The sequence below is a fragment of the Typha latifolia genome, chromosome 15 (assembly GCF_019914945.1).
Source record: "Typha latifolia isolate L0001 chromosome 15, TyphaL0001v2, whole genome shotgun sequence".
Taxonomy (NCBI): Eukaryota; Viridiplantae; Streptophyta; class Magnoliopsida; order Poales; family Typhaceae; genus Typha; species Typha latifolia.
The window spans coordinates 1,356,039-1,382,330 of NC_133100.1; the positions used below are offsets into that span (position 1 = coordinate 1,356,039).

A 26,292-nucleotide genomic window follows, 5' to 3' on the forward strand; every position below is an offset into this window, starting at 1 on the left:
TTAAGTACTTCGTTAATGATGGCTTTTTACTCTTATTACGATGTGATTAGCTTGGGCTCATAAGAGATATTCTGGTGGCCATAGGTATTTGAGAGTTATATTCTAATTATCTCAAAATATTATTACTCAAAATAAATTTCTTTTCGCCAGTATGATAAGCTCTAAGTTATAAGTTAAACCTTTCTTGGAAAGCACACTAGTTGACCCCCGAAAGAGAGAGAGAGAGAGAGAGAAGAATGACTACAAAATGTGATTTAATGTCAATGAGAGGAGAGGAGAGGAGAGGAAGAGTTGTGTCGTCTCTCCGCGATATCCGAGAGAGGAGAGAAGAATGTCGAAGGCTTCGAAGGAGAGCAAGAAGCAGGCAAGCCAATCGCCGCACATCATGCTCAAGATAGAGAATTGGGTACAATCCATCCGTCTCTTTTCGTTTGGGAATTTTACTTTGTTTCTTTGATCCGATTGTATTTGCCATTTGATACCCAGCAAAAGAAAGAAAAAAGAGAGAAGAAAGGAAAATTTCTCATCATCTTTAAAATTTGAAAATTATCAGAAGAAGTTTCTATTTTTCTTTTGCCATATTTGTTTCAGATATATCTTACAGAACATCATCTTTGATTCATTTCAAAAGGAATAATGTTTATTTATATTAACTACAATGCCCTTCATGCATTTTTGTTGTAGAATGAGAAATAAGATGAGCAGAGAAACAATAGCACCAAAATATATTGATTTTCTTATGAATAAAGTTGAGAATGGTGAGAATTTTTTACGAGAAATTTGTACATTTAGCTTAAATCTCATTGTAATTTAGCACAATTAAAGATCTCACTAGAAATAAAGTTATAGACGTTTGGATAAGTTTTCTGCTGCATCTAAAATAATACTAATCAAAATTTCGATAATAAAAATAATTTTAGCTTTACTCAAACTTTGTTGTTTTAAGCCAAAGGAAAAGCATGTCGAATTAATATGCATTTATATTGAATCTCATCTCATAAGGATTAATGAGATGAGATCTTTCCTAGGTGAATACATTAATTCATTCAGAGACAAATCATATAAACTCAATACAATGTTATCCCAGAATCTTGCTTCATATTCTGGGATGCTTCCTCTGTGAAGTTTTAACATGCATAAGAAAATAGAGAGATAGAAATCCAACATCTTTGTGAAAATTATGAAGCTGTATGCATGTATGACACTCTTTGCCACATTACCCAATACTTTCAACTAAATGAAATACTACTCTTTCTATTTATTTGCACTGATAATTTAAATACAAAAAAAAAACAAGACATAGAGACTCTCTGAACTATCCAAATGTTTTAAAATGAGTCTTATTATGTTAGCCTACCATTTGCTTTTCCTAAATGACATAATTGCTCTCATTTTTCTCCCTAAATTTGTAGTAAAGACATTTACGTTATCTCTCTCATCTTTTCCAAATATTTTTCTTCTCCCAATAGCTAGCTACTCTTTTTCCTATCAAGCTCTCTCAACTTCTCTCCTCATCCATACATTTTTCTCTCCTAATTCTAGGTTCAATCTCTCCCAAGTTCTATGATAGCCTTCTATGGAATTGTGATAGTTCACCCTTCTTATGTCACGTTCTTTTTCTTTAGGAATACAAGTGATATTGGATCAAAATTCATAGGGTAGAGATGTAATCTAGAATTCATAGGGTAGAGATGTAATCTAGCCCATAACTTAATCCCGTTCATGCATATCTGTATAAATATCTTATAAAATTAGGAACTCAGGTAAAATAACTATTCATAATGTATCTCTTTATACTTCTTTTCTTTATTAAATCATATCAGGGCCATTTTATCATTTGAAAATTTGCTCAATATATATCAATTTTTGCTTTGTAGATATTATGTCCCTGTAAAATCTTGATGATTAGTTCTAGAAGGAAGATTTTTATGGTGCTCTTACCTTCTCTTTCTATGTTATGAAGGATGGAAATGAGGTATTTTACAAAATCAGACCACACACTAAACTGAGGAAGATTATGGAACTTTACTGCGAACGGATGTCGATGGAATATGATGCTACTCGATTCATTTTTGACGGAAAACTGCTGGGGGCCGATCAGACCCCAGAAGAAGTAAATTATTAGCATTTGTTTTAATTCAAAGTAGTCAATTTAATGAAAATTATGGTGTATCTAATGTGGTTTGGCTCGATTTCAACTTACCTCTGCAACCGGTAGTTAAATATTAATGAGATATAAAAAGACTCAATTACAGTCATAGAAATAGAGCTTATTTGACGACAATAGGTGTAGTTTGGTTATACTATGAAATTTGGATGAAAAATTTAACGGTTACAATTTGATTGGATCAAAAAAATGTTAAGTGCTTAAACTTGGAGTACATGAGTGTTTGAAATCGAGATTAATCATAAGGGATAAACTATGATTTATCTTTAATTTAAGATATAATTACACTAAGACTCCTTGAAATATTATCCATTTCTATATGCACCTCCTCCTCATTTTTTTTTCCGGTATGCATTATCTTCCTAAACTTTAGGGGTTAATGTGTACTATAAAGAGGTGCATAAAAAAAGAAGCAATAATTCAAGAGCTCTAGATGTAATTATCTCATAATTTATGAACTAATGCTGGTTTTTCACTGGTTTCATAGCTTGGTATGGAGGATGAGGATGTAATCACTGCCGTACCGGAGCTACGTGGAGGATGTAATCACTGCCGTTTACGTGTTAGTAATCTCAAAATTCCTGAAGAAATTTGAGGAAATGGAGTTCATCTTAGTGCTGTGGTTTCAAGCTGTGGATTTGTGGTGTTGAACTGCTTCTTTTTTTTTTTAATTAGTTTTTTCAACTGACTTGTTATCTATTTTCATTTGTGGAGAACTATTGGTATGTTTTTGTTATCTAATCACACAGAGCCTCTGTGTCACTAGTTATGGAGTAATCTTTTTCTCCTGGAATTTTAGAGTTATATATATATGGCAAATACTTCGACCGTTTCTTGGGTGCCACAGAGTTAATTATTTATCATTCAGTTTGATGAAGATCTAACGGTTAAGATCTTTAAGGATATAATAGGAATGAATCAAGTAAAAGACATATATATCATTAACTGAAAGTAATGTATATATATATATCAAAATAAGGGTATTGATGTCTTTTACAATTAACTTGATGAAATTGCTAAAAATTTAGCTGATGAGATTATCCCAACTAGAGAAGGTAGAACTCGATAGTATCTAATATGTTAAAAAAAACTACCAATATCTAAGGATATGTGGCTTGATCGTCATGACTTAGAGAAATACCATCATGATATTTTAGATTAGAGGAGGGACACATTCGACGAAGTCGAGTTCTCTCTCACTTGGGGAGGATGATGTAGACATCATTGACAAAAAATGATAGTGTGTATACTATCATAAAAGGCGTCGATATATAATAATTCTCTCTATAGGAATCTTGTTCTACTCGAGTTTTTTTATTTATCTAGTGTCTTTTGCTTATTCTTATTATAAATTTATATGTAAGCCCATTGTGCTTTCTATTGAGGTTAATGAAGATTTTTTATTTCCTCCTTTTTATAAAATTTGGTGTGAAAACATTTTTAAGAGTGAAAGTGTGAAACTCTGTTTCTTTTTCTCTTCTTATATTATCCGTTGGAACTCTTTGTATTGCTAATGAATTATTATAGCCTATTGGGCTTTTTCCTGAAGAAATTAAAAATCACAGAAGAATACCAAGGTAAGAAACATGCTTTTGATAGCAAGTTTTTTCCACTTAAAGTGGTTTAATCTATTCTTTAAAATTTGAACAATCGACTCCTTAAAACTCATATTTTTGGTACGTGAATACTCCTCAAATCTAATTAATTCTTAATATTTGAGATGAGAGATTAGTACAAAAACAGTCTTTTATCTAATTATTTCTATTATATTTCAATACACATTCGTATAATCTATCCCATGGGATTCCATCGAAATTTAATTTGATTTAGTAAAAGTCTTTCATTATTAAGTATTTAAGTCTACAGACTCCAATAAATGATTAAATATCAGAGAAAAATTAAAACTTATATTTTGATTATATTACAAATAAAGTCCTCTGGTTTCATTATTTTTAAAGATGGCTTCTTTTTTTTTGTGAGAAAGATATATAAATTAAATTAAAAATTACATAGAGAATACATGTTGAGATGTAATTCCATATCTTCCTAAATAAGTAGAGGTAATGGAATTCATTTCATTTTCTTTATTAATTCCAGACAGCAAAATCCACTTCTAAATAAAAACAATTAAATCATCTACCTTTAATAGTTTTTCAAAATAAAGATATTTAAATACAATCCAATATTCTGAAATAAAATAAAACCATTAACTTGTTAGTTCTGACCATAGATTGAGAAACTAGAATACCAATTCCATCAAATGAGTTCCACAAATTCCTATTTAAATTTGAGAAGGAGAGTCTATTTAAAAAAAAAATTAATGAAGAAAAGAAGAAGAGAAGAAAAGCATATAATAAACATATCAAGTTAAATAACCAAATGTAACACCTAAATTGGGGGTATATTCTCAGGCATATGCTGAATTAATTTTAACGTTTTTAAAATAGAAATTAAAATGACCTAAAATATCCATAATTTGATCTTAAAATATGGTTCATTATTTAGAACAAGAAACTATCTTAGTAAGCCCACTGGTTGACGAAAGAGAAGAAAAATATGTCTACATATACATAATAAGTTTCGTCTTCTCATTTAGAACAAGAAACGAAGAGATAAAAAGAATGTCCGGAACTAAGAAAGAAGGCAAGAAGTCATCGCAAGCCAATCCGAAGATCAAGAAGACGGCTGCTGGTGCCCAGCAATCGACGCACATCAGGGTCAAGATAAAGAATAGTGTATCCTCTCCATCTCTTCCATTGAAGAATTTTTGCTCTATGTTTTTAATGTCTTAAATCTATATTTTACTTTTAATACTTTAAAATTTCTATGATGTTAATTTTCTTATTATTGTCAACTGTTTGAATTTGAAAGTTTCTTTCATACCTATTTGCAAACAATTGCTACATAGACGAGAGCTGAATTAACTATAGCTGCAAGGTAATATTAATGCCCTTGAGTACTTTTTTTTTAAAATAAGTTAAAAAATTAAAAAAATAGATTTTAATGTCTAACGAGAAGGATTTTAGGTATTTTAATTTTGAAAATTTATCAAAATACCGTATGTTCAAACCATATTATATGGATATTTATTAACTATGCATTTTACTTTTATTGTCTTAAATACTCTCGAGTTAATTCTACTCTAACATCAGTTAAACATAATATTTAATATCATGTTACTTTTGAAAATAAGAAATAAAAATACATAAATACTCTTCATTTGACTTTAAAATATATTATTTTATTTATTTTTATCTTAACCTAAAAGGCTTATTCAAAAGTATTAGTATTATTTTGTATCCACAAGATTACTTTAACTCATCTAGGTGATAAACTAATAAGATAGTGCTAAATTTAAGCAAAACACAAGGCCAAAAAATAAATATTTATATAGTAAGGTGTGAATAATAAATAAGGGATAATTTCTTGTTCCCCTTGAGCTATCACATTTTCTCACAATGACTTTTGAACTTTTTTTTATACACAGTGACCCCATGAACTATTAGAAAATACCTCACTTGACCTCTTCTATTAGGGGCTCATTAGTCATTATATACCAGAAATAAAAGTTTGGGAGGTCATTATATAGAAAAAAAAATTCAGGGGGTCATTGATAGAAAATATCAATAGTTCAAGTGAGGTGAAAAGAGAATTATTCCTAATAATAAAGACAAAATACAATGTGTTTTTGATAAATTTTCTAAGTTAACTTAGAATTCTTTTAAGACATTAGAAACAAAAATGTAGAGGCCATATGATAGATAGGGGTGAATGATAATAAACACAAAACATGAGGGGTTTTTGATAAATCTCCCTATAATTTACTTTGTGAAAACTTTTATTAATTAAGATTTAAGAATATTGATGATGTTATAGTTTTTCATATTTTGGCATGAAAATTTTCTTTTGTTATGTAGGATAAAACTGAGTTATGTTTTAGGATCGACCCACATGCTAAGTTGCAGAAGATCATGACTATATACTGCGAGAGGATGTCGGTGGAATTTGACACCGTTCGTTTCTTTTTGAACGGTGATAGGGTGAGAGGGGTGCAAACCCCAGAGCAGGTAAAAAAGAATGACAATTTTGATAAAAAAAACACACAATAATTTCACTGGCAATTATAATATTTTTCTAAAAAAAATATATAGTGATGATTATGATATTTTAAAAGATTTTAGTGGCAATTATATAAAAATTGCCTTCTTTTACTTATCTAACAAAGAAACTATTATTGTTCCCTTTGTTTCTTTCCTTTTTCTAAGGTTGGAATGGAGGATGAAGCTCAGATCGATGCATTTATGGATCAAGATGGAGGAGGTTTGCAAGCACACAGGATCATTGGGAGTACCAACTCTTGAAGCAATTAGAGGACATGGAGTTCATCCTTAATTTCTTCTGCTTTAATTCAAGTTGTTCATGTTTGTTTATGACTTGTGAGTATTTGTTTTTATTGACTTGTTCCCTAAATACATATGGAGAAAAGTTATTACGATGGATTGAAATAAGGATTGGAATGTACTTTCTTGATATTTGCTGTCCTTAATATCTACACTCTTCTAGCCTATCAGATATTCTGCCGTGAGCTTGTAGATAGATAGATGGATATCCGAGACCCGCTAATATCTTCTCCATGACAAAAAAAAAGCCATATGTTCAACTCCAACCTCAAATAATATTGTAGAGAAATTATTTGGTGGTTTGGTGGCTTAGTTCAATTTCGTTGATGGCTCATTAGTGAGATTAGCTTGGAAGAACAGCTCGATAGCACAATGGCTTAGAATAAATCTGACGGCGTTTGATTGGGAACAATTGTTCGGTGATGCATATGACTTAAAGCCTAGACTAGACAACTAAAAATTCAGTGGAGCCTAAGTGCCTCTCTATCTAGGGAGAGTTGGCCGTTTGTCTAGCTCATATATCTAAGACTAGAGACCGGCCATATATTTATAGGGCAACATGTATCCTAGCCTATCAAAGAATCCTATCCTAATCTCAATCTAAACTGAGATATAAACCTTTACCAAATTTAATCTTTACCTAATCTTATGTTTATAGAATTAGGTTAGTCCATTAGTTATGATTATCCTAGACCACTTAAAAGAGATAAAGTCCAACATGATTAATCTTTCTCCTTAAATGTGACAACTTTTGCATCAAAATTTCCTTATCAGTGTGTAAATATTGGGCAGCACTAGGTGGCAAATGAGTCCTTGAAATTAATTTCAAGTCTACTTGAGATTCAGGCTTGACCCAACTCGAGTTACATTGAGGTCAAGCTGAGTAGAATCGATCAGTGAGCCAAAAACTATTCAAGCTTAATAAACCTTAAATAGTTATATTAAATAAAATTAGACTTCGTAAATGTAACAACAAATATAATACACCTCTAATAATAAAAGTAACATCAATTTATCAAAATAAAAATAGACTTCGTACCAATTTCAAATTTTTATTCAAGCTGGACTAAGTTAAACTAAAATAAAACTTTACTAGAGCTAGAAATTCCAGGATTTAACCTATAAACTATAAGAATAAGTCAATAATATATAGAACACTATCAAATTATCAAAATAACAATAAGCATCACATTAATTTTAAATTTTAACACAAAATTATATACCAAAATTTGGCTCAAAGCAAATCCAAATTTTGACATCCAAATAATAAGTCTATTACTGCTAAATATTACCATAAAATTACTTACTGCTCGCCTCCAAATATTACAATAAAAGTTAGTGGCATGCCAACCGAAAATGTGATATGGCTTGGTTCGACTCAATCATCTTGAGCTGACCAGGTATGGGCCAAAACCTCTTAGTCTATTTAGATTATTTGTTTTTGCATATTAGTCATTACGTTTGGGGGTAATTGCTTTATGGTTCTTACTTATGTGGATTGTATTTGCTTACGTAGATTAATTGAACTTGAGCCTGTTCGACCCGGCTAATCTGATACGAACTGGCTTGACTTGATTTGAATTAGTTTCTGAATAGAAATTTGTATGAAATTTTGAAGAGAGTTTATTGATAGATCTGATCGATATGAAATTTTGAAAGTTTGTATCCTTGGAAAAAATATTTCTAATGAATCTAATCTCCCACAAATTGAATGGCTAGATTAGAATACATCTTTATAAAAGTGGATGAAGGTCAGAGGGTCGGCTCTGATACCAATGTTACAAATCATATTTGGACCGATCCGAATGTAATAAAATTAAGAAAATTTCATGGTGGTAGCCTCATGAGTTAGGGTTCTAATCACTCTAGTTTTATATCAATCGAATATCTAGATAAAAACATATAATTAAAATAGTGGAGTAATGTCAGAACGAGGTAAAACGGTAAATATTCGATGTTGCGGCGGTCGTCGGAGAGTGGCGGACGACCAAGGGTGGAGGTGGACGGCCATATAGTAGGGTGGCTTCTGGAGGAAGATGGTGGCTAGCGTTTGGGTGCTTGAAAATGTTTTACGATTACGATATACTTCTATAAAAATAAAGATGATCTAACGGCTACGATAAAAATAATAAATACGATAATAAAAAATAACTAAACTCAATTAATTCTCAATGGTTGAATGCTTGAATGAATAAAGACTAGAGAGGTCGGGTACAATAAGTCTTACTTGAACTTAGCTTTAAAGACTTATATGACTTGAATTAGGACTTGCCTTAAAGGCTTATATAACTTAATTGAACTTGCCTTAATGATTTACATGACTTAATTGAACTTGACTTAGTGACTTATATAACTTAACTAGACTTGTCTTAAGAGTTTACATAAGCATAAATTAATTAAAAAATAAATATGTTTAATCCATCGAGCCCAATATCCTCATGATGTAATCAAATATGATCCGGTTCACATCATAATCAAGTTACGTTTAGGTTTAGAGTTGTAACTTGATTAGGCCTAGAGACTAATCTTTAATTGATGTATTGGTTGTGCTTAAATTGAAGTTGGCTAGGTTGATCAAATTGAGTCAAGTTAAACTCGGTTCGGGCCGGGTTTAGACGGGTCGGATCTAATGATCACGAATCATAGTTAGCAGAAAGTGCCAAAACTGGACTAGACAACTTTATTCCCACTATAGCAAATGGCTATCTCCCATTTTTAATCCATATAGAAACCTTATCAAAAGACATTAACTCCTGAACTTCTGCAATATTGTTTAAACTAAAAATTTACATAAATATAGGGTTAAATGAGAACTTCAGACGAACTTAAGACATTTAATTAGGGGAAAATTCACAGTAAATATATGGTATTAAATGATTAAAGAAATTTTCATTTAGAACCCTATGTTTATGCAATATCATTCTAGGCTAAACTTCATTTATCTATAGGGTGTTAAATAAAAACATAAAGTAAGGAAATTTAGATTTAGCACCTTATATTTCTTCAATATTACTTGGGCCAAAAATTCACATGAATATAGTGTTAAATAAAAACAATGGAAATATAGGGTGTTAAATAAAAGGTAAATTTGCATTTAATAGTGTGACTATAATTAATTTATGGTTTACACTTTATATCACAAACAAAGCCTTATATTTTCTGATATTTATATTTACTATCCTGTTTCTGCAATATCATTTGAACCTAGAAGCCACGTAACTATCTAGGTATTAGATAAAACTTTACCAATGAGGAGAGGAAGAGTTTCTCTTTCAATGTTTGTTTAGCTGTGATCTCTAAGAGAAGGGAGAAGAGAGAAGAATGGCCAAGGCTTCGATAAGAAGGAAGAAGCCGCCAAACCAAACCAAACCAACGCTCATCAGCATCAGATTCAAAACTTGGTATCAATCCATCCATCTCTTCTATTTGACAATTTACTTCGTTTCTTTGATCTTGTTATGCTTGCCATTGACACCAAGAAGAAGAAGAAGAAGAAGAGGAGAAATTCTCATGCATTTAGATGCACATTTTTTAAAATTTGAAAATGGAGAGCAATTGGGCTGAGGATCTACTTCCAAAGGAATAGTAGATTAACAAAGTTTGTACTTTGAAAAGTAAAGAAAGGAGTGATTTTGTTCATTTCTTGTAGGGGATTTTCGCATGTTACCACCTACATTTTAGTCTTATTAGGTAAAGTTTCTTTCTTTTTTTCTTTTTGGTGACATATTTGCTGATTTGCCCCCCTTTTTACGTACATTTGTTTTGTAGAGAATCATCTTTGATTATTTCAAAAGGGATAACTTTATAATTTTATGAATAAATTTTATTACAGTTTATAATCTACATTGTTTGGCCCAATTTTAACTTACCTCGATATACTTTAAACTTAAGCACTTACCAAACCAACAACTATTAGTCAACTATTAACGGAGACGTAGAAAAGGTAATTTAGTCAACATGGATGCCAAAATGCTTAAGTTTGGAGTGTCAATTGAAATCGAGCTAAATCATAGAGGATAAACTTAATTTATTTATTAATAAAGAAAGGTAATATATAGTTTTGTCTACTGTTTTTCTAGATTGGTATTGAAGATGAGAGATGAAATTGATGGTGGAGGTTTACCAAATGCCCAAGGTTGTTGCCTTGTTGGTAATATCAACATTTATGATGCAATTGGAGGAAATTTGGAGTTCATCTTGTGCAGTGCTTTCAACCTGTGGATGCCGTGGTATTGAGCTGTTGGCTTACTGACTTGTTATCTGTTTGCATTTGTGGAGAACTCTTGGTATGTTATCTCCTAATAGTTAAGGGGTGAAAATGGGTCTGATTAACTCCGACCCGACCTGTTATCTCGTCCGATTTAGATCGGATTCGGATAAAAAAATTTTATTTGATTCGGATTCAAAAATTTCGGATATGAATTCAGATGCGGATAGGATATGATTTTCAGGGATATCGAATATCTGTTTACCCGTATACTTTTTTGAATGATTTACAGTTTTTAGTTTGCTTATTCAAATAGTGAATATTGATATTGTTACTAATGATGTGTTATATATTATTTGTAGAGATTAATTTCTCTAATTTTATATGTATTTGACATACAAAAAAATTATTTTTTGTGAAGCTCTTAATATTTATGTGTTAATTATGTCTAAATAAAAGATTATAATTAGTTTAAAATTTGATTAACATCCATTTAAGATCCGATTCTCTATTCGAAAATTATCCGTATTTATTTAGTTAGGATATAGTTTTAAATTTTGCTATCCATCTAATATCCGTATCCAAATCCATATCCGGACTAGAAATATAAATCCAGATATGAGTTACTATTCGATCCTTATCGGACCCATTTTCACTCCTACCTATAGCAGTTGTAGAGTTATATTTCTCCTTGGAATATATATATATATATATATATATATATATATATATATATATATTATTTTATTTGTTTTAGGGAAAGCTCATAGATGAAAGCAATTTATTAATTTCCAGAGAAAATAGTATTTAATACAAACTATAATACTTGATCTATTTTAAATAGCACTACAAAATGAGACATAGTGTTAAGCTTAGGGCCACACAAAACTTTATACCTTTATTGCAAACTGTTTACAAAAGGAATAATATCAATCCTGAGTATTCTCTCATCTCCATCAATGAATAGCTTCCTGTGGTTTTATTTTAATTATAAATTGGCTCGTTAGAAGTTAGAACTATGATAGCAACCGCAAGGACTAAAATGAAAAGAGTTTTTGGGGTTTTTTTTGGCATTTATACCCTTCTAAACTACCTTATTTATGTGTGTATATCCATCTAAAATTCATATTTATATTTATATTCCTTAGGAGTTAAAACACTTTGGCTTTTTCAGGAATACTCCTTAAAACTCATTTTTTTACGTAGACACCCCTCAAATGTAATTAACTCTTAATATTTTATTAAGCTAATTATAAAAAGACAAAAATATCCTTATTGTTATTTAAATACATTCCTTCTAATCAAGGATGTTTTATTGTCTCTTAATATGCTGAAGGGTATATATATAATTATAAAATTTAGAGAGGAATATATGCAAAAGACCCTAATTTTTCCCAACTTTTGCAGATAGGTCATCTTGGAATATAGTTTTTACTTTTTAGTAATAAATCAACAAGGCAGGTATCGATCTGCAATTATTAAGCCAAAAGCTGGAAAATCTTTGGTCGTTGACTTCTACTACAGTTGGCGGACTTCAAATCTCTATCAAAATCAATTTCGAAACTCCTCTTTCAAATGGACGAGATATAATCGGAGAAGACAATGCGGTCTCTTCCTCTCTATCTCGTCAAGGTTTTTGGTTTGCTGTGATCTTCGCCAAACCATAGAAAAGCCCTAGGATTGTGTTGAGAGTAGAAGCGGTCTCGATTCCGATCGAGAATGTCGACCGCGACGCACGAGGAGGACAAGAAGCCGGCCGACCAATCGGCCCACATCAATCTCAAGGTCAAGGGTCAGGTATCTCTTCCATCTCCTTCTTTCTAAATCTGGTTTGCTTGATCTCGCTGCGTTTTCTTTTTGGCTTCATTTCGTCGGTAAAGCTGTGATCTTTGTGCTTTTTTTGTTATTAGAAGTGATCGATAAATTGGTGTCTTTCTTCCCTGCCACGAAGTTGTTGCGAGGAAATGTAGCGAGAAAATGGTGGAATTGTGCGTTTGTGATGTTGGGAAGATGATGATGTCCTAAGAAACGAATTGTAGTGGTTGTGTGTTGTGTTTACTAGGTGATTAAAATTTGATTGCTTTAAAATAGAATCTTATATAATTCTAGGACTATGATAGGGGAAAGCGAGATATTAGATCATCTTCTTTTGATGGGATTAATATTGCATATGATTGGTATTGTTTCCAATGCCTTATTCTACATTGGCCAGAGAATAATCGACTATTTTATTGGAACATGAGATTGTGATTGCACTTCTTTCCTTCTTGACATTTTCCATTTCATATCCATTCTTGGAATCCTCTCGTTCCTTCTTCGTGTTACCAATATATATATTTTTTTGAAGAATTCGCAACAATGGAAAATTATGCTAGGAGCATCAACAATGGCTTCTTGTGAATCTTTTCTTAACATTTGGTATTGGAGATAATACTTTGAAAGTTTGAATTCTTCCTTTATGACCACCTTAGTTCTACGCCTGCCTAGCACCAACAAACTATGCAATCCTCCAGCTGACCATCTATCATCTATAGACCATTAAAATCTTGGCATCATTTCATGTGATTGTAAGGCTTGCCTCTTGCATTTAAGAGGCCTCATTATTGAGCCTCATGCACTGGAACACCCTTTTTTCATCAAGATATTGTAAAAGCAAGTAGTTGATAGGGAAAATATTTTTGGGATTTTGAATCTCAAGGTGTAAACTAGTATATGATGTGTTGACTGGGTTGAGTTTCTTTTGTTAGGTGTATGATAAAATAAGAAGTCTCTAGGATTTCTCTCAGTTTTCGATTGGGCAGTATCTATGGATCAAGTACAGCATCCAGGAACGGAATTTTATAAATTAGGGATTCTTTGGTGAGTAACAAGCTTGGAATAGTACATTCTCTCTTCAAAAGTCTGTCAAGATGCAGGACAATAAGATTGACGGGCTTTTCTCGACCTTGTATATTTTAAATCAATAAAGGAAGAGCGATGCCATATGAGCCTCTTCCAATATCTTAATCTACTATGAGTAAATGGACAGGATTCGTAAGATACTGCATTCAGTTCCTGAATGTTCCTAATATTTTTTAGAAGATGAGGAATCTTACTGTGAGAACAAAAGCTTTAACCTGTTACATTGGTTTCTATTTTCTACCATGATAATTTCTCTTTTATGCAGGATGGAAACGAGGTATTTTTCAGGATCAAACGCAGCACCCAGCTGCGGAAGCTTATGAATGCATACTGTGACCGGCAGTCGGTGGATTTTAATTCCATCGCTTTCCTGTTTGATGGCCGCAGGCTGCGTGGAGAGCAGACCCCAGATGAAGTAAATCATCGAAATTTCAAGTAAAGTACTTCATTTAATCGTTGATGAAACATTAATTCTCGGTTTATTTTTTGCATCTCGCAGCTTGAAATGGAGGATGGGGATGAAATTGATGCAATGCTGCACCAAACAGGAGGATATCTAAAAAATGCCCAAGGTAGTTTGTAACTGGGCAGGATTGCGATAGCTTCTTTCCTTGTAAAGCAATAAGTGAATAATCGAATTGATAGAGATGATCTTGCTCTATGATTTTGAGTGTGAATGCCTGGTTTTAATCTGTTTATTGGCTTGTTTGTGTGCATTATTGGAAGCAGGAATATATTTGGGTTGTTGACAGTATATCATATCATCTGTGATTCACAGTAATCGAGCTGTTCCTTTTGTTTAAGCTTTTGGTGTTACTCCCTGGCCTTGGTGCCAAAAATCAATGTTTGTAAGAATACATACTCTTGCTTGTTCATGAAGAAGAATATTCTCATTATTTTCTTCTTTCACTACAATGTCCTTTCTTTCCTTTTATACATACCCTTGCTTATTAATCATATGATGGGAGATTAGAAGACTCTACTGAACCTTTTGCGGACTGGAGCCACTGTAACTTATTTTTAGACCAAAAGCCCTTTTTGCGTGGATACCCCCTCAAAGATTGATACTTACCTTTGGTTTTGTATGGATGCCATCCAAAATTCTTTTTTTTTTTCTCCTCTTTTTTGTATGGGTGCCCCCTCAAATTTCATTAATTAAATTTACAAAGACAAAAATATCTTTATTATTGTTTGCATATATTTAGGGGTGTAATTGAGTAGATCTTCGAGCCAAGGTCTGATTAAGCATTTTAATTCAAGCTAATTCAAACCTAAACCTAAACATTTTATTTTTTTGAGCTGAATTGAATAAATAAGGGTGACCCTGTTGTAAGAATTAATATAGTGATATTACGATCTTGATCTAAATATTCATATCAGTAATATTCATTATATGCTATATAATATTAAATATATTTTTATTATTTTCGAGCCTTATCAAACTAAGATTGATGATCAAGATTGACTCAAAATTAATCTGAGCATGCTCTACGGAGTTGAATTTGGATCGGTTCACTTTAGATTCAAGCTTAATCAAGCCTTAGCGAGCCCGTTCGATTATTTTAACATCCCTACATGTATTCTTTTCAATTAAGGATATTCATGTCCTTTTGTTTGTCAAACTATTTAAGATTTCAGCTTAAGATGCCAAAAAGTATTTGAAAGTTGCATGCAAAAACTCTCAATGTGAAATTAGAAGGGTGTAAATAAGGAACTTTGAAGGGGGTACATATTGTATCAAAATGATCAGATCCCTTACCTTGAGGCACTAATCGTCTGTGTTTAGGGTTGCTAATAGAGCCCTTGGCTCACTAATAGCCGACTAACAATATGCTAACCATTTTCTCTCTCTAATTTAGCCAGAAATTTGGAGCTAACCAGAAAGCATGCTAAAGCAAGAGGGCAGATAAACTCTCTCAGCTGTTCTAATTCTTCATAGCAGGAAACTCTGTAACACTAAATAAAGATTCATCTAGAATTAACCTTTAAAAATACTCGTCTTTTTATAGCTAATTTAGCGTCCATAAAGTTTACAGGGGCTTACCCTCAAGACTCAGTATGCTCTTCCTGATCAATGGTACAATTGAGCTCAAAAGAAGGGGTTAATTCAAGCTGGTAACTGAAGCTTCACATTATTCTTCCTGCGACAAATTGTATAAAAGTTTAAGGTCAATTTATAGGAATATGATTGCTAATGACAAAAGAATATTTTTGGAGAGCTTCAGAGAGTTACCTGTTGAAGAGTAATAATAGAAGAAATCTGCATAAAGTAGAGTCTGCACTACTCCAGATATCCAAGCTGCGAAAAGAAAACACAGTCAGCATATGGAGAAGAAAATAAATAGATTAAACTTGAAGGAACGTAGAGGTTTCGTACTTATCCAATGAACATAGTGGGGTTCAGTGAAGTAGCAATATATCCAATTGAAGATATATAAGGCTCTGTACCCACTGCATCAAGACAAACTTGAATGTCAAAAGAGTGAAAACTGATTTCTGTAATCCAATTTCATGAACATGAATGCACATAGTCATACTAGAAGGCTGATAGGTACAACCAAACTATAAAAAGGAGAAAAAAGAAGAGTAGGATGTTGGTAAGTGTAAATTGGTGAATTCCTCATTTCCTCTAACATGGTATCTGTGACTTGTGACTACTATATTGTAGACAGTGCATACTAAGTAAACAATGCTGCTGAAACTAGGTTATCTAAAGTTACACAAAGGAAATGATCATTTTCTGCAATATATGTAGGTTGGCACACAGATTTTCTTGGAACATACATTTAAGAACTTGTAGCTCATCTATTATTAGAAAATTGAGTATCATAAACAAACTATGATCTATGATTTAAGCAATTGACATGAGATAAAGCATTGAAAAGGCCATCATAGTGCACAAGACTCCACCAAATGGGGTCTGGAGGACAAGCTATATGCAACCATATCCCATCAGTAGGAAGGGCGGTCTCGTCTTTCTCGGTATGCTGCTGAAGCAACTGCGGAACATGTCGGGCGATCCACCAGAAAGATGGGTTTTTCGGCAAGCAATCAAAAGATTCAAAACACAGTTGAGCATGATGGAAAGCCTTATAAGTACTCTAAGTAATCCCCCTTCAAAAACAAATGACATTTTTTGCTAACTGAAAATATTATCTTGGCCATTTCGCTGAAATCATGCAGTTACACATGATAGGCCAGCTAGAAAAGTTTTTCTTCTCACCTATGAAACAGAATTATGTAAAACTTCTATTAGTTGTGCATGCATAAAGTACAAAATTTAATGTATGACAAGTTACTATGTTGCATGCAAAATTATCTGAAGTTGTCCACGGATGGTAATTTACCCCAAAAGAAAAACATATTGCCCAGTCAAATTATCTACATTCCTAGTTGAGGAAGAATTGCAACAGCTTGTAAGTAAATATAGAATGTCCACATAACCTGTAAAAACAATAAAAAATAAAAATTCACCAAGACAATCTAGAAAACCAACAAGCAGAGTAACTCTTCAATGACAAAAAGAGGAAAAAGAGAAGAACTGCAGAACTTCAATATCAGAAGTGCAGATTGAATAAAAAGTCATAGTAAGAATAAATACAGTTGCTGTACCTAAGGTCTGTATAATATCATAAGATTATTCTTCTCATCTCAAAATGTTCTAGATTAGCTGCACAAGTAGATTAGTGGACTTACCTCTTTAAAAGTGAACTTTTCGTTTATGAATATGGCAAAGAGTAGACATGGCAATATAAGGAAATGATGCGAAAGGTGTCTTGGTCCTTGTCGTAAGATCTCCGGACAACCTTGTGATTTCTCATATACCATACTATTGAGAATGAGCTCCCCAAGAAATCAGCTTCATGATTGTATTATATGGCGAAACGAAATCAGTGAAAATGTCCAAATATCGTGTTGCAAAAACAAGTGGATATAGTCTTGGGTCTTCAATGAAATGCCTGAAAGAGAAACTTGGATGAAATTAATGATATTATCTGCAAGCTTTTCACTTCTGGAATCTTGGGAATCCAGCCAGCACAACCAGATAGAGACCAACAAAAATGCTAAAAGCTGCAAAACATTAAGAATTGAAGAACAGCAATGCAGATGGTAATATCACAATAGCTATTTTGAGATTAAGCAATACAGACACTCATTACAGGCAAGTAATATTTTGAAGGCAGATTCACTGACCTGGTATGAATAAATATCAACCATAGATTCAATTACATAACAAAATTCCAAATGGGAGAATGACCTTGATGAACATTAGAATTATTCGTTTAGCCTGCCCCTTTGGGAACAAAATATACTTTAATTGGATTGAATATGCTCTGGCTATTCTCACTGTCTGTAACTACATGACAAATACTATAGAAGAATTTTTCACGATATGGGGAGAAAAAGAAGCTGAAGGGATCTGTCAACTAGACCAGTAATTCATAAATCAAATTCCTCAAGGTGTAGTAAGTTCCTTACTAAAAAAAGTTTATGTCCAAAAAAAGTGAATTATCTGAGATGGTAATTAATTATGAAAAAAAAGCCACAATCACAGAACAATCCTTGTAAATCATTTACTCATGGTTGGTATCAGTCGAAATGAAGGAGGCATCCAATCACAACCAGGTAGAAGTGTCCAAAATTTTCTTAAAGACTAAGATTTGCAAAATTTTAAGGGTTGTTTCGGAAGGTTATGACTCAGGTTTAGACAGAGGATCATACTAATGTAGTGTAATGGATTCTTAAATTTATTGGACCACTAATTGTAGGGTAGGAGTTCTAGTTTTAATACAAATTTCAATAATAGGTGAAGATCACAACATTCCAACATTCATACTAGATAATTTCATTGGCTAATTGGACTTTGAGGTCTTTGCCTTATTCCCCTAACAAGAAGGTGACCAGAAGAATGTAATCACAGCGCCAACTAAGAGACTTTAAGATTTAGGCAAGAAGCCATCATAAGGGAATGTGGATGAGAAATATGAGACTGACGAATGAGTTACACAGCCTTGCAGGCACAAAGATCACAAGATAAATGAAAATTCAAGATGGAATCTAGCAACACACTTAACCTTGCTGTTACTATTTATATCTAAGGGACATGTTGGGGACTTCACAAGTAACAAAGAGCTACTCCAAAGAAAGATTGAAAAATTCAAATAATTTTTGTTCAGTAACTCAATGGCATTAGCATCCAAAAGCACCATTCTTAACACATTCAGTAAATCTATGACATCCTGATACGATCTCCCCTTTAGGTTAAGGTTCGATCTCTTCCAATTCTCTGATCTGGATTGGATCTGACACGGAACTTTGAAATAAGATCCTGAAAGATGCTGTCGGATCGACGTGAAATTTGTATAAGTTGTAGCCCCATAAAAGAACTTTCCAACAAATCAAGTTTCAGACAAATCGGATGTAGGGATCTCGAGATATCATCCGATTAGTGGACGAACATCAGGGTGGTCTATTTAGGATCCGTGGATGGAGGCACGAGATCCTAGGATGATTGTGGTTGGAGGTGGATCGACGTTTGTGGGGTGGCACCAGTGAAAAGTGGTGATGGAAATATTATGGTTGATGGAAGAGTTAGGGCAAGTGTTGGATACATTGGAAGAAGGAGAAGGAGAGGGTTGCCTCTAAGGGTCTAGGGTGATTTGCCGGTCGAGGGAGGTTAGAAGCGGCGTTGCCGGGGATTGAGAGAACGAGAGTGAAGAAGACGAAGGAGGCAAGGCAAAACTTAATTCTTCAATAATAATCTTTTGGTTGCCATCCACATCCCTTTTAGAGGCTAACCAAACAACTCAAAATTAACCCTAAACAATACAATTTCGCCGACCGCATTCAAACACGCCCGACCGTGTTCAAACGCACTGAGTTCGCTTTTCTCTGGATTTGCGAACGCGATGCAGGCGTTCGAACACGCAATCGAACGTGCCTGTTTCCCACTTCTCTGAATTTGCGAACACGATGCAGGCGTTCACAGTGCGTTTGAACGGGGCGTTCGAACGCACAATGCACACTCTTACAACCTATTCACAACTGCGTTTACAACCGCGTTCGAACTCACTCCACCCACGTTCGAATGCGACTTACAGAAAACTTATTTTCTTGAAAATTAAACATTAAAACAAGAAACAAAGACACTCTTAAAATGAATCCATGCTCGAGACGACATCGGTGAAGTCCAAATCGTATCACATCCACTATGTTGGTTTCCTCCTCACGATTCCCTACATTGGAAATAAGATAGAAACTCAGACATTGGCAAAGGCCACGACAAGTAACCGTTGCAACAGAGCATTGCCGGCCATCAATATCCTCATCATAATAACACTTGCATAATAAGTTTCTCGATATTCCTATTTTTAAAGCATTGCCAGCCAAACTAAATTCTCGTTTTAGCTTGAGGGGTATATGACAATGCCACAACATATTAGGGAAATTTCCCAATTTTGTCATCCTTCTAATAGACCAAGGTGACGAAAATGCTCCTTAGGTACTTGTTATCTCTAAACAATAATCCGTTCTTCATCTTAATCACTGTTTCATATTCTATAATTAGCCTTAAATCTACTCAATTTAGAACCTTCAGGTTTTAAATATTTTCAATACACTTTAGCGTTTGATCCTATCGTACATTCATCAATTAAGATATAGGACAAAGTCAACTAAATTAAACCACTCCATTTTGATGCCCAAGTTTCTTCTACCAATTAAACTATTAAACTATCCAAATTCAGCAGAAAGAGTTCTCGTGATCAAAATCAAGAAAAAAAATAGAGAAGGTAAACACATTCTGCAAAAAATCACAAATACCGAGGAAGAGAAAACAATAATTTTTTTTTCTGCAAGTCCAATTTTTCTCCAAGGAACCGATTTTCGTCCACAAATCTCAGCAAATCCTCAGCAAAGGAGACGCATTCCGAGTCGAATTCAAGAAGAGAAGAGGTGAGCGTATGGCGCAGGATTTAATGGTGCGGATCTTAAGGAGAAGGACGAGGACGCTCATGGAGATGCGTCTTGTCGCCGGCGAACCTGAACACGTTCATCTCCGAGAGCCGGCGAGAAGAGACCTGGAACGTCCTTCCTCGGATCTACACTCCGGATCGATCGATTAGGTCGATAAGTCTATCCCAAGAATGAGAATTTGTACTTCTTTCTTTGCTCTGATGACTTCTTCCTTCTTTGGGACTTCGCATTTTGGTACCAGGGACCAGGGTCCAGGGTCCAGGGGGAGGAGAGGAAGGTAAGAGAAGCTACACGAGTAGACCTGATCATTGGGCCCAGCCCGCCCGTGCCCCGCCCGACTTGGCCCGGTTTGGACCGGGCTAAGCCCGGCCCGGGCCCTGTTTCGGCTCGGCCCGGCCCGGGCCCGAACTACCAACGGGCGGTACGGGCCAACCCTTTGCCCGCCCGGCCCGGCTCGAAAGCCCGTCCATTCGGCCAATCTTCGTCTCTCCAATCTCTCACTCTCTCTGTCTCTCCAATCTGACAATCTTCGTTTGCCATTTTGGCATTTTGCCCATTTGCCCAAGGTCCAACCATCCAAGCTACGGAGGGGGCGAGTCCGGCGAGATCTCGCAGCCGAAAGCGGTAGCTTACCTACCTCAATACCTTGGACCCTTGTGTTTGTCCACTCGGATCCATTCTCGTCGTCAGCGAACCGCCGTCGCTCGACGTGCTCAGCCGCAGTGAAGAACTCCTCGATCTCGGCCTCAAGCGGCGCCATCCCGACGTCGAGAATCCCAACGAGGAGGACGCGCGCAACTCCTCCCGGCTGCGGCTCAGATGGGCTTCCCTCGACCGGCTCCGCGGTCGGATCGCCGACATCATAGCGGCGATCAACAAGCCCCTCGCCGACGTCGTCTGCGACCACGTCCTCCTCTACCTCCCCCTTGCCTCCCTCTTCCGTTTCCTTTCCGTTCACCCTTCCTGGCGTCAAGTGATCTCCTCCGCTCTCTTCGCCCACACCCACTCCCGCACCCACCTTTCCCGGCTCTGCCGCTGACCCCGCCTTTCGGCCGCGAGATCTCGCCCCTTCCGCTGCGGCGCCGCCGCCAAAGCCAGCGTCCTCTGGCTCTTGTGATCCTGTCCAATATCTCACGGGTCGGGTTCGCTAAAAATAAGACAGAGCCCAGCCCGGCCCGGCCAACCCGATATCTCACGGGCCGACGGGCGGTAACGGGCTAGACTATTCTAGCCCAGCCCGAACCTGGCCCGGCCTAAACCCGGCCCGAACCCGGCCCGACCCGAGTGATTGATGGGTCGGGCCGTGGACAAATGTTTAAGCCCGATTAGCCCGGCCCGAACCCGGTCTGGCCCAAACCTAGCCCGAACCCGGCCCGGCCCGAACCCGGCCCCGGCCCACCCGATGATCACGTCTATACACGAGTGAGAGGGAGAGAGGCGGTATGATGTCTCGCGAGGCAGCTAAGGGCTCGGATATTATCGGATCCAAGTTTTGCTAAGTTTATCCGGATGCCTTTATTCGGCTAGGAATATCCTTATTTCTCCGTATATATATTTTAATTACACTTTTATCCCTTTTAGAGCCCCTCTTTTTGTGTGCAAATATTAAGTAATTAATTTTAGATATTTTAAGAAATTTTTTTACTCTTATTTACAAAAATAAAAGAGAGAAAATCGAAGGTATCCTTTATAAGTTTTTTTTAGTATGTTGTCCGGTGAAAGAATATATTAGATAATTTAAAGGGTCAAATTATTATAAAAGAAAATAAATAAGGATGTCTATATGAAAAATAGATATATTTTTAATGAATGATAGTCTAATTATAAGTTAGACAAATAAGTTAATATTTTTTAATATATAAATTGAATAACTAGGTCATGTATTTTAAATGTTAAAGATCTATTTAGAGTCAAATTGTATAACCGGATCAAATTTATCCATTATGGAATCTGGCTAACTTGGAATCTCAAATTTTGTTTTATCACTATAACAAATGAGTGGTGGATTGATATGATTCAATTACTATGCTATCGCAGTGGGTATGAATTAGGTTAACCATATTTATGTTGTGTAAGTTTATTTAGTCAACCCAACACAAACCCTAGCGGCTTGACGGAAGATTAACATCGAGTATTAACCATTATAGTAACTACTCGATAAAATAGAAGCAGATTCGCAGATAAGCTAACAGAGCCATTTTTAGATGTTATTAGATACTTTATCCATGAGTTGTAGATTTGTGGATTCATATACAAATTTGGAAGGCAATATCTTAAATAGATTTCACAAAATCCCAAAACTAACGGTCATATGCCCCACTTATATCTTAGACTCGACCACTTGCCCTCCTTTCTTTATACCCTACTAGTATATAATTGTCCAGAGATAGAGAGATAGAAGAGGAGAGAAACTTTTACACTAGCCTCCCTTCATAACGACTATTTCCTTCTTCTTAGAGATCTTCGATCGATTTGATTGGTTTGGCCTTCTTGGTATCTAATGGAATATCCTAGCAGCAACAACAATGATATGTAAGTTTGCATTTCTTCACACCCATTCTTTCCTTGCATTTTGGTGTTGGGTCTGAAGTAGAATGGGGAAATCTTTTGATTGTTTTGTTTGTTAATCTTAATGCGGCGCTATTGATTCTTGTGCAGTAGTAATAGAATAAAAACTTGTAAAAATGTTGAAGGAAAAATTGGATTGTCGAAGAATCCTTGACACTGGCTTAGATAGGATGAAGCTTATCAGTGATGACACGCAAGTGTTCCTCCGTGGAATTAGTTGGATTTGCTTGTTTGTTTTAGTTCTGATCGAGACATTTAAACACTTCTTTAGTTAATGTTTATACTTATTATTATGGTAAATGCCTTCTTGATCTGTACAATTGCTATTCCTTTCCTTCAATTTTGGCTTTGCTCTTAAGCTGGCTTCCTGTTTGATAGCTGGTCTGTGAGAGTTCTTTATATCCTCAAGATTATCGTTGATCTTCACAACGAAAACCAACACAACTTGAGGATTACATGTTATGATTTTAAGCATAATAAGTGAAATATAACAAGTGAAATTTATCAGTGTGGTCAGATAATTTTAGCTGAAAACGTATTGTCTACTGCATTTATTCTTTAGGCTTTTGCTATGTTGTTCTTTTGTATTTTTATTTCAGATGTGAAGTAGTGATTGATAAGTTTTCTCTGTCTAATGGTTGGTAGTAATATGTGGGAATGGCGAGGAGAAGACTACTGCGTGCCAACTGATCCACAGCATGGTATTATACGTCTGTCGTATTTATCAACTCATTTCACCTTGCTACTCTTTATACTAATAGTATAGTTCTCCAGATGTCCAATGTCCTCTTTGGGATGACGTGAACCAAGATGATGATTGTCTATTGTACATGCTGCGAGATCATACTCCATTCAGGGACTCTGGGGTTTTTGGCTATGAAAGTTTGGGTATTCAAGGTAATGGTTCACCTTCCCAAGTCCTTTTGAGTTTCTTTCTTGAAATCTTACTGAAAAAAATCTTGAGCTAGATTTCACCAAGCCAGAGTTGGAGGAATGTCAAGAATCTTCACTGGTGAAAAGGAGACGCATGCTGCAGTTTACTTCTGATGCCAATGATAGAGGCATTGGAAATGAGCAGACCACTTCCACTACTGTTACTTCTACGGTAATGATCAGATATCAATCAGTTGAATATATTTCTAAATTGTATCTAGTGTAAAAGTAGCATTTTTTTTGTCATTCTTGTGAATTTTAGGTGACAGAGGGTTCACTGACTGGAAAAAACCTGCAAGAAAGCTTTCATTCTAATATTGAAAGGAACTCACCCTTTGCAGGTTGGTCTCAGACTATGATTTATCAAATGGTATTATATCTTATGTGATATTCTAATTGGAGCATTGTTTGTTAGATAATATGCACACCTTCACTAATCATGTGCCGAATCAGTCATCAGATGGGTGGTTGGCAAGTACTTCTAGTGAAGGAATGATACATTGCAGCTCTAATGAGATGTTTGTTTCTCTACAATCTCCATTTTCATTTACTGATTTTTCTTGCTTATCATCCATAATTATTTAGTTTAGATGTCATGGTAGGTCATGTAGCAGAAACAGTAATATATCCTCCAATGATCAAGTCACTATTTCAGGTCAGTAAAATGTTCTTACGCTGACTAAACTTATTATATGCACTTTCTTTATGTATCAATTAATTAGAGTAGTTCATTTCTAAATTTTCTACTTTCCCCATCTTCTCTGATACTAGATGGAACTTTTGGTCATTGCAAGATAACAAAATATTAAAAATTTGCCAACTTCTCATTTATTTTTTCCATAGAGTTCTGTGACATGTCACCTGAGGTTGAAAATGATGTGGTGAAAGAGGCCACCAATCTTGCCACTCTTAAAGTTTTCAAAGGTATGCTTAGCGATGCTGTTTTTTTTTTTCATTTTGATCAACAGCTATCTCATTTGAAATTCGAGGTTTGGTCCTACTTATGATTTTTTTGTTACGAAAAAGGGAGGGTTTTCCTTCTACCCTTTGCAAAATTGATTGGTAATTTGATGCTTATTAGGCAGGAAATCCTTCATTAAAGCACCAAAGAAGTTAACTACTTCTATTGCCTATCCTTTTACCCTCATCAAACCATGTGGAGTTCAAGGGAATGTTACTCTGAAGGATATAAATCAGCGTATCCGTGCTCCACCACCTTCAAGATCAAAGCACAAGAGGGATGATGACCCTTGGAACTCATATCCAACTTCAGCATTTTCTGGGAAGCCAGTGGTTGGCAAAACTAAAGTTCAGACTGAAGGAGGAAAAGGAAGCATTACGATACTGAGAACGAAAGGCTAATTGATAGGTTACTCCTTAACAACTCATGGATCTGTTCACTTGTTCATGCAGATCCAACATTTGTTCCGATTTTACATGAGAATCGATCGCCTTCTCATCTAAGATTCTTCTTGGGATCCCCATAGTTTTGGATCCTTTGATCAGAATCCTGTTTTATTCTTGCAATTGGTTAGAGTATAGTGGTTATAAATTTTGCTTGATTGAGCCTGTGATATTTTTTTTTTTTTTGTTCTTTATTTGTCTGGATACACAATTTTTCATTATTGGTCCTGTGAAAAGAAATTGCCAGATTATTTTTCAGGGAAAATCATGGCAGAACACAAGTTCTCTTGTATCCTGTGAAGAGAGCCAGTCTCTGTTTTGGCATGTGTATTGTTTGTTATAATTCTACTGCTAATGCTCTGCCGTCGACCTAAATAGAAGCATAATTCAGTTCATAGTTGTTTAATCTTTCATAATACTTTTATTGTTCACGAAATTTTTTTTATCAAACTCTGAACAGGAACCGAGCTAAAATCCTAGCTCATGTTCAAGCTCATTTATATTTCCGAGCTCAAATTTTAGCTTGTGTTTGGCTCATTCATTAAAGCTAGTATTCGCAAACAATGAGCTAGATTGACAGTCCTAGTGATTACTCATGTATTTAAAGCTAGATAGCTTGGGAGAGCGTCTAGCAAATAAACAAATTGAGCTCGGGCTGAGCTTGCCTCACTCGAGCTTAGCTTTTATGTTTGTAATTAAGAATATATATGTTAGACCTTTGGTTCTCACAGTGGTGA

General features: G+C 35.0%; 2 protein-coding genes and 1 long non-coding RNA gene across 7 annotated transcripts; all 3 read left to right on the top strand.

Moving 5' to 3' along the window:
- The first annotated feature begins 229 nt into the window (after nt 1-229).
- Nucleotides 230-2,997, top strand: LOC140802138 (uncharacterized). The gene is made up of 3 exons (XR_012111596.1): nt 230-406; nt 1,964-2,113; nt 2,655-2,997. It is a non-coding gene; the product is annotated as an uncharacterized lncRNA (long non-coding RNA).
- Nucleotides 2,998-12,326: 9,329 nt separating this feature from the next.
- On the top strand, nt 12,327-14,584 carry LOC140802354 (small ubiquitin-related modifier 2-like). The gene is made up of 3 exons (XM_073157858.1): nt 12,327-12,571; nt 13,941-14,090; nt 14,175-14,584. Exons 1-3 carry the CDS (start codon nt 12,494-12,496, stop codon nt 14,256-14,258), a joined length of 312 nt encoding a protein of 103 aa, XP_073013959.1. The 5' UTR covers nt 12,327-12,493; the 3' UTR covers nt 14,259-14,584.
- Nucleotides 14,585-23,016: 8,432 nt separating this feature from the next.
- On the top strand, nt 23,017-25,836 carry LOC140802436 (protein XRI1-like). Of its 5 annotated transcripts, none has more exons than XM_073157967.1 (9): nt 23,017-23,182; nt 23,864-23,919; nt 23,993-24,115; nt 24,187-24,323; nt 24,414-24,492; nt 24,567-24,669; nt 24,742-24,806; nt 24,995-25,075; nt 25,233-25,836. In XM_073157967.1, the coding sequence occupies exons 1-9, from the start codon at nt 23,151-23,153 to the stop codon at nt 25,511-25,513; spliced, it is 957 nt and encodes a 318-aa protein (XP_073014068.1). In that variant the 5' UTR covers nt 23,017-23,150; the 3' UTR covers nt 25,514-25,836. The 5 variants fall into 5 exon arrangements, with proteins under 5 accessions (XP_073014068.1, XP_073014069.1, XP_073014071.1 ...); XM_073157968.1 differs by having other exon boundaries at nt 24,754-24,806; XM_073157970.1 differs by having other exon boundaries at nt 24,202-24,323.
- Nucleotides 25,837-26,292: the final 456 nt, after the last annotated feature.